The sequence below is a fragment of the Haemorhous mexicanus genome, chromosome 15, assembly GCF_027477595.1.
Source record: "Haemorhous mexicanus isolate bHaeMex1 chromosome 15, bHaeMex1.pri, whole genome shotgun sequence".
Lineage (NCBI taxonomy): Eukaryota > Metazoa > Chordata > Aves > Passeriformes > Fringillidae > Haemorhous > Haemorhous mexicanus.
The window spans coordinates 3376286-3384611 of record NC_082355.1 but is presented as its reverse complement, the minus strand read 5'-3'; the positions used below and the strand labels follow the sequence as shown (position 1 = coordinate 3384611).

Sequence of the window (8326 nt, the reverse complement as noted above, 5' to 3'; positions counted from 1 at the left end):
TGAGGCCCTGGCAGCTATGGCTGTCACTCATTGACAGGGTCGGGGCTGAAGTCCTTGGCCATGCCGGCCCTGCAGCTTCCCCTACTCCATCAGCAGTGCTGGGTAAACAAGCTCCTGGCACTGCCCCTTGCTGCAGTCAGGGTGGCACTGGAGCCCAGGGCTGGCCCCAGCTCTGCCATGGCCCTAGGAAGGCTCTGTGGGGAGAGGAGGGTTGAGGGGACATTGTTACTGGGAAAAGCAGAATCCAGCCCTGATGACAGAGGAAGGAAAGAAAGGTACATCCAGGCAATGCTCTTTATTTCCCCTGGTTCCACAGCACAGACAGAACTGAGCAGCATCACAGAGACACAGGGGGGCTCTGACTAAGGCCACAGGGCTGTAGCTGGCTGTGGCAGCATAGGGCTGGGTGGCCATGCCCCCATCTCTGGGCAAGCCTGGGGACCCTGGGTCACCCCTCTGCCTCTGGCCAGGCAGTGGTGGTGGAATGGTTACCCAAGGCACAGCCAGGAGGGGCTCTGGCAAGGATGGACTGTGGACTGCAAGGATCTCCTGGCTGCTGTTGGGGGAACATCTCCATTGCAAATTCTGTCTGGGACCTCTGGGGACACTGGGCTGCTGGGCATGGGGACCAGCCGTGCACAGCCAGGACTGGCAGATGGAGGCTCGAGGCTCCTGGCAGGAATGACAGGCTGGGCACACGCTGGGGACCTGCACACCAGGCTGAGGTGCTCACACCCAGGGGTGCTGCATTCTCCTGGCACCAAGCAGAGCTGTCCTGGCAGGTTGAGCACCCACACCCCAGTGGGGATGGGGCAGGGGGCAGATGGGGATTTGCTCCTGCCTGTCCCTCAGCAGCCGCCCACGCAGGATCTCCGGCCGGGAGGAGGAGGAAGGCTTTTTTGGCACCATCTGCTGGCTCTGCCTCTGGCTGCCCAGGGCAGGAACTGTGTGCCCTGCTCCAAGCAGTGCTACTGTGGCAGGATCAGGCCACGCTCACGCAATGCAGACGTAACAACCTGCCCGGGGCACAGCCTGGCAGGGCCATGCTCACCCTCCCCAGGAAGGGTGGACTTGCAAATCAACAACGGGGCAGCCCTGTTCCCACGGGGCCAGGACTGGATCTGGCTCTGAGCTCTGGGCACATGTTCTCCTGACCCTGCCTGCCCACAGCAGGAGTTCAGGACTGGAGCCTGCCTTTCCTCCCCACCCACCCTGTCTATCCTGCACACCCTGCAGTTGGAAGGGAGCTTTCCCCACCCAGAGAGCGAGCGGGGCTGTGTCAGCCCGACACGGGCAGGATGTGCTGGGCAGGGCAGAGGCACTGGGCAGGGCAGTGCCAGGGATGTTGCAAAGTGCTTTGCAACGAGGGTTCAAACTATGTACAAGAGTCCCTTGATGTGCACCGGGATGTGGCCCCACCGAGGGGCATGGCAGCTGCTCAGCCACTCACAGCGACACGACATGACAGCGTGGGACAGGACGTGGATGGATCTGCAGTCTGGGCAGTGTCAGCGGTGCAGGGCAGGGGCTGTCGGGCCCCTCTTGAACCCTGGCAGGGCCTGGGGGTGCCACACGCCCGGTGTGGACGTGCAGCAGCACTCATCAGAGCTTGTGGTCCAACGAAAGCTGAGCCAGTGCAGGCTCTTCCTGAGGGCAGCTGCTTCCCTCAGAGCCAGCCTGAGGGGCACTGGGCTGCTGTGACCCCTCACAGGCACTGTTGTCCTGCACGGGGAGCTGGAGGAAGTCGGGCAGGACCAGGTCCTCCTTAGAGAGCAGCCCACGCTGGTCGTTGGCCCGGCAGCTCTGGGCACGGTTCAGCAGCTCCACCAGCCCTGGGGAAATGCAGATCATGCACCTGAGCCAGGCACTGGGGCTTTGTCCTAGCACCTCAGCTGCCCTCTCCACCTGATATGACCCTGAACGTGTCCCAGGCACAGCACCACCACCTTCTCCCTGCTCCACGCCAGACCCCAAGACCCCACGGCCCATTCCCAGCTTCATGGGGCCCTGCAGCCATCCCCAGCACACCAGGGGCTCTGCATCCCTCAGCCTGTGCTTTGCCCCAGCCCCTCAGCAGTCAGACATGCCTGGTCTCACCTTCCAGGTCGTACGTGCGGCGGTTGAGGTTCATGGCAGCTGAAGACTGTGGCCTGGAGAAGGAGGAGGGCATCTCCCATCGTGTATCAGGCTCTGCTCCTGTTGGACTTCCCTCCTGCAAAGAGCAGCCCAGGCCTCAGCCACGGGGCAAGGAGGCAGCACTGCCCTGGGCTGTGTCCCCATCACCTTCCCACAGCCTGGCTCCTGCCTTGGCACCACTGCCCAGCCCCGTGGCAGGCGCTGGGGCCACAGCAGGGCCCAGTTTCCCTGTGGACCATGACAGCAGCTGTGAGGGCATCTCTGACCAGGGCAGGTGGGATTTGATGCTCACCTCACTCCAGAGAAGAGAGGGGGCAGCCGCAGCCTCAGCACTCCCCATCACTCGCACGTCTGCAAGGGAAGTGATGCTCAGTGCCCCATTCCAGCATCCTGCTCCTGGCCAGGCAGGGACAGGATGGACCCTGTCCCAGGGAGCGGGAGCCACGGCCAGCAGAAAACAGCCTGACCCTCTGAGTGCCCTTCAGGCTGATGTGGCTTGAGGGGACATGGCTTGGGAGGGAGGACACTTTACCTGCTGGTGTTTCCAAGACAAGTTTCTGAGCTGACACTGTGCTGACCAGCTTCTCCAAGTCCAGGGTGGCTGGCTCACCTTGCTGCAACAGGAACAGCACTCAGCGTCACACTCACTGTGGCACGGGAAAGGCAGCCAGGCTGAAGACCCGCTTGGCCAGACCCCCTGGGCCAGCACAGACAACACCCACTGGTCCCTCCCAGCACACAGCTGGGATGTCACAGCCCACCCCCAAAACAGTGATTGTAGGAGCCCACAGCCTGCCCCCGGCACACCGCGCTGCTCCCCACTACCTGCTCAGAGCCAGCAGCCCCTGGCCTGAGCCCCAAACCAGGGCTCCCCCAAGCTCGGGGCTGGCCGTGCCCCCGAGCCCGAGGCTCGCTCACCCTGCGCAGCAGCGCCTGCTCCACGCTCACGCCGTACTTGCCCAGCACGGGCTGCAGCGCCTCCCGGATGCGCTTGGTTGACTTGGCTGTGATGCGGATGGTCTTGTTGAGGGAGGAGATTTCCAGACTGCAGAGGGGGAGAAGAGGTGGTTGCAGGCAGGAGCAGAGCCAGGACACTGCGTACTGCCTAGGGGATGGGGTTTGAGGCACTGTGCATGGCCAACAGCATCAGCCCCAAAGCTCCCACTCACTCAAAGCTTATCCTGTTCTCCAGCTTCACCTCCTGGTCTGCCAACACGGAGCACTCCTGGTCCAGCACCAACGCCTTCTGCAAGAGACAAACCATCAGGAGAGAGCCAGCAGAGTGGCATGTGGGATGGTTAGCCTGGCAGAAATCTTGCTCCCCCCTGCCTGCCCTACCTGCTCATTGCCCACCAGGAAGACCTTGATGTCGGGGAGGCTGAAGCCGCGTTTCTCACACAGCCCTGCCAGCATGTCCCGGATGGAGTGGCCGGGCCGCACGGAGGCCAGCGAGGCCGTGCCGTCGGGCAGGTACACGCAGCAGTACTTCATGGGTTTGCCTGGCAGCTCTGCCTCGCCGCCCCCCAGGCTCTTCTGCTGGCCCTGAGGGAGGGATGTGGTAGGATGAGCCCAGCCAGTGGCAGCGTGGTGCTGTGGCACTGGTGTGGTGCCCACTCACCTCCGTGCAGGGGCTGGCGGCTGTGCTGGCCGAGGACAAGAAGCCCAGGTCCAGGCTGGCTGAGGAGTTGAGTGAGCCCTGGGACTCCCTCCACAGCATGGCGCTCCTGCTGCCTTCTCCCCCCTCTAGGACAGACAGAGGGACAGTGGTGGGGACGTGAACACCCCTGAGGGTGGCGTGGCCCCTCTGTCCTGCTGAGCAGAGCACCCACCTGCCCAGGACGGCTCCCGCCGCTCTCCCTTCCTGAAGGAGCGCTGGAGGCTGCGGTTGGCACCGCTGCCCGCCGTCTCCACGCCCAGAGGCAGTGACTTGCCCAGCTTCAGCTTCGTCTTCTGGGGTGAATCAAGCAGCATCTCAGCATGGCAACACCTGAGGTTTCCCCTTCCCTTTTCCTGGTGCCCTGACCCTTCCCTGGGGTTGAGCAGCAGGGAAGGGACCCAGCACCACGGGGACATGTCCCCATTCCCATTTCCCCCTCACTCACCTTGCTGAGGTCAGGAGGGGGGCTGCTGCTGCGGGAGTGGGGCCGCAAGTCAGGCAGGGGCTGGCCCTGGCTCTCTGCCCGCAGGCAGGCCTGGTAGAGGGGGGATTTCACAAAACGTGTGTAGCTGTCAAACTTCATCAGGTTGAAGATCTGGAAAGGGAGGATGTGTGTGCTTCAGACCCCTGCACACCTCCAGGCTCTGAGCACTGTCCCATGGCACAGCCCCACGGTGACAGCAGTGAAGCTGGGTGACATGTGGGGTGGTCCCACAGCCCCCATCCTGTGGGTGGAGCTCAGGTGCTGCCATACCTGGAGCTGCTGGATGCGAAACATGTCTGGGGAGGGGGTGGCCAGCATGTCCTCCCCAATCCAGGCCTGCTTGTCAATGTTCACAGGGCTGACCGAGTGGCTGGAGAGGAACTCATCGTAGATCCGCCGTGCCTCCTGGGCCAGCTGAGGGGACAGGAGGCCAGGCTGGGACCAGCAACCCCCTCCTCTACACCACACCAGGGGAGCCCCCTGCTCACCCCACAGAGACACCTGAGCTCTGAAGAACCAGCCTGCCCCAGGACCAGCTCAGCACCTGGACTTCAGGACCAAGCTCTAGGCACAACACAGCAGTGTCTCCACAGAGGTACAACCTGAGGGAGGAACCATTCCCTGCAGCCACCTGGCTCTGTCCCCATGATCCCTTGTCTAGCTCTGCCCTTGGTCTTGTTTGTCCCTCCAGAAACACTCTCCACCCTCTGGCAGGGAAAGCACATCCTGCTCTGTGGGGCAGGCAGTCCCAGCTGTGGCTTTTCAGATGCACATCACATCCATCTCCTTGTTCCTTCTGTAAGAGCCCCCAGCCTGCTCAGCCCCCCAGAAAAGGGGTCTGCAAGACCCTTGGACGTGCAGCTGGGCAGTTCTGCCCACATCCCTCCCAGCAGCTGTGAGCAAAGCTGCCCAGAGCTGGTACCTGCTGTGTGTCACTGGCTGGGATCTGCTGGAAGCGCTCACATGCCTGCCAAAAGTAGACGTTTTCAGCACTGAACTCCTTCTTGAGGAACTCCTGCAGGGCAGAGAGATCTGCTGCTCTGGTGGCACTGTGCCTGTGGGACAGTTGGTGTCCAAGAGTGGATGGGGGCAGGGGCTGGGCTCTGGGCTGTGACACTTACAGTGAAGTAGGTGACAGCCACACGGTCCTGCAGCAGCGTCTCAAAGGATTCAGCCCAGCTGACCACAGAGCCCTGTGTGGATCCACACGTGGCTGGCCCTGGCAGGCTGTTCACACTGTGGTTGCTGCCATGGGCCCGGGAAGCATTTAACTCTGGGAGAGAAAAAGTGTCACTTCTGGCTGTCTCCCTGCCCCCTAATGTCACCCCCCAGCACCAGCAGCCCTCCATCTGCCCCATCTGGATCAGAACTGGTGAGTGCTGGGTAGAGAACATGAGGAGCATCACGGTGGCATCCTTGGAGGATTGAGCACCAGGATGACACAGCTGGCACTTCCTGGCATGACAGCTCTCCCTGCCAGTGCTGGAAGTTGTGCCCACCCTGGGTGTCACTGTGACTCCACCTGTGACTCATCTCCTGAGGTAAGACAGCCATGGGGAAGGCACCCAGCCAGCAGGGAAAGCGGAGGGGAAGGGGACACAGAGGGCACACAGAGTGGAGGGAAGCTTGGAAGATGGGCAGAGGTGTGTGAACCCACTTTCGCTATTCCTCTGGCCAAGATAAGGGACAAACCCAGCACGTGGAGGGCAGAGAAAATGTCATTTCCAGCTCCCAACCCTGAGGAAACCCCACTTCGGGGAAACCCAGGGTGACCATGTGTTCAGAAAGATGGAAGTTCCCAGGGGCAACCCCAGCTTTGGAGCTGGTTTGACTCGTGTGCAACTGGAAGCAGCGGGTCATTTGCAAGAGAAGGTAAGGCTATGGAAGCACTGCCCTCCTGGCAAAGCTGGCAGAAATAGAGGAGGAGTGTCAGGCTGCTCCTTTGCCAGGCTCCTTGTACTTATCCTCCTGGTGGGCTAAACCACGAGTAACTGGGGCCAACACAGTTAAACAAACCATCTGACGTATCCAGTGCACAGTCAGTCGGACAGACAGACAGAGAGACTCCCTCAGAGAATCTGGGGCTGGCTGGTACCCAGGTTCTCCTTGCCCCAGGAAGCCACTCAGCCCCCAGCACCCAAAGTGCCAGCTGAGCAGCCAGAGGGAGGGACAGGCACCAGGGGCCATGTGGGAGGGATGGGGGGACATGGCCGGTGCTGGGCAGAGGGCTCAGCCCTGCATCCACCCATGGCACAGCCTGTGCTGACACAGGACCTCGCTGTCTGCTGGCTCCCTGCCCCTGGTACCAGGCTGCTTGTGGGCTTCCCCCTCCCCTGAAGATGATGCTGGCCTCCTGTCCCAGGGCAAAGAGCAGCCTTACCTCCATCCGACACGGCTGGGCCCTGTGGGAGTGGAAAGAAGAGAGGTGAGAGGGGCTACGTGGCATCTGCTGGCCTGGTGGAGTGGCAGCAGCACCAGGGCAAGCCCTGCCTGAGCCCAGGGCAAGAGGAACTGCCAGTAAACACTATTCTGGTGTTACCTGCCCTGTGGCAGAGGCGGGACACAGGATTTCCAACCCAGGGCAGCAAGGAGAGAGTTACAAAGGGGGTACAGCCTTTCTCCTACCCCTCCATGGCCTGGGGCCAGGCCAGCAATTGGGAAAGGGCAGCTGCTATCAGATGTAACCCTGCCACCCAAACAAGAAGGGAGGAGAGAAACAGCCTCCACAGCACAGGAAGAGGAGGGGAGGAGGGGAGGGAAGGAAGGACAACCACAGCCCCAAGCAGGCAAACTGCCTCTTCCCTCCTTCCCTGGAGCCTGGAGCTACCAGAGGGCAGATGCCCAAAAGCAGGGACCAGGTGCTGCCAGTGCAAGGCACAGCACGACAGGGTGTCCTGCAGCACCCGCTGGGCCACCCCAGACAGCAGCCCTAAGGATGGAGTAGCCAAACAGGGAGATGGGCAGAGCCTCCATGGCCAAAGCCCAGCCACGAACCCGCTGCAGGGTCCTGTGTCTCATCCCCTGCTTGGGGCCACAGGAAGAGGTGCCCACAACCAGTGATGCCTCTGGCCCAGCTGGCCTGTGCCCCTCACACAGCTCCTGACTGTCTCCATCCCAGCCTTGCCTTTCCCTGCCACCCCACCCCGCATTCCTCTGCCATGTCTCTTACCCCAGTCCCACGTCCCTCTCTCCTGCCAGCTCCTTGCTCCTCCCCATCCATCCCTGCTGCCCGCACCCACACAGCCCTGCCCAGCCGCACGGACACCAGCACTGCTGACTGCTGTGACCCCATCCGTCACCCCCTGTCCATCACCCAGCGCCACACATCCCCTTACAATGCTGCCAAGCCTCACAAACCCCTGCTGCTCACTGCCCCGGCCCCATACGTGTTACCCAGCCCCAGACACCGCTGCCTGCTCTAAAACCCTCCACAGCTCCGCCTGCTTTGGATGCCCATCCTGCCCTTCCTGCCCAGAAGCCCCACACCCTCCCACCTGCCTGTTTCCTGACTCCACACATCGCTCTGTGTGCCCGTTATCCGCTCCACACCTCCTGTCCGCCCGGTCCGCACTCCCGCACATCTCCCGCCTGCCCGGTACCGAGCTCCCGCCGCGCCGCCGGCCGGGGCAGCCCCGGGGGTGGGGACCGGCGCCCCGGGCACTCACCATGCGGCCGTTGTGGACCACCAGCAGTTTGCCCTTGCCCTGCATCCCTGGCTCGGCCCGGCCCGGCCCGGCCCGGCGCGCTACGGGCGCGGCCCGCGGCTCCGCAGCATCCCCGGCCGGCGGCGCGGCTCTCCCGGCCCGGCCCGGCCCGGCGCTCCCGGCACTACCACACTACCGCTTTCGGCTCCCACAGGAAGTGTCACCATGGGAACCGAGACCGCAGCGGGGGGAGCGGGGCCGCCCGCCCGCCCCGCGCCGCCGGCACCGCCCCGGAGGACACCGGCTCCAGCTCCGGGCCAGGAGCCGCCGCGGCGCCGCTGCATCTCCGTCCCTGTCCCCGTCCCTATCTCCATCTGCATCCACATCCGTTATTCCCATCTGCAT

General features: G+C 63.0%; 1 protein-coding gene across 3 annotated transcripts; it reads right to left on the bottom strand.

Moving 5' to 3' along the window:
• Positions 1-280: 280 nt before the first annotated feature.
• On the bottom strand, positions 281-8065 carry RGS14 (regulator of G protein signaling 14). 3 transcript variants are annotated; one of them, XM_059860195.1, is made up of 15 exons: positions 7943-8065; positions 6658-6679; positions 5399-5550; positions 5200-5292; positions 4548-4691; positions 4239-4388; positions 3966-4086; positions 3755-3879; positions 3475-3678; positions 3306-3382; positions 3055-3181; positions 2669-2750; positions 2429-2487; positions 2098-2212; positions 281-1832 (listed from the first exon to the last, which is right to left on the bottom strand). In XM_059860195.1, exons 1-15 carry the CDS (start codon positions 7985-7987, stop codon positions 1603-1605), a joined length of 1746 nt encoding a protein of 581 aa, XP_059716178.1. In that variant the 5' UTR covers positions 7988-8065; the 3' UTR covers positions 281-1602. The 3 variants fall into 3 exon arrangements, with proteins under 3 accessions (XP_059716178.1, XP_059716179.1, XP_059716180.1); XM_059860196.1 differs by having other exon boundaries at positions 3966-4083; XM_059860197.1 differs by having other exon boundaries at positions 1722-1855.
• Between the last annotated feature and the right edge of the window lie 261 nt (positions 8066-8326).

Coding starts and splice junctions, on each gene's coding strand:
- RGS14 (XM_059860195.1), bottom strand. CDS start 7,987: ATGCAGGGCAAGGGCAAACTGCTGGTGGTCCACAACGGCCGCATG. Junction 2,751..3,054: donor AGCAGGCGCTGCTGCGCAGG/GTGAGCGAGCCT, acceptor TTCCTGTTGCAG/CAAGGTGAGCCAGCCACCCT. Junction 2,213..2,428: donor CCTCTCTTCTCTGGAGTGAG/GTGAGCATCAAA, acceptor TGCTCTTTGCAG/GAGGGAAGTCCAACAGGAGC.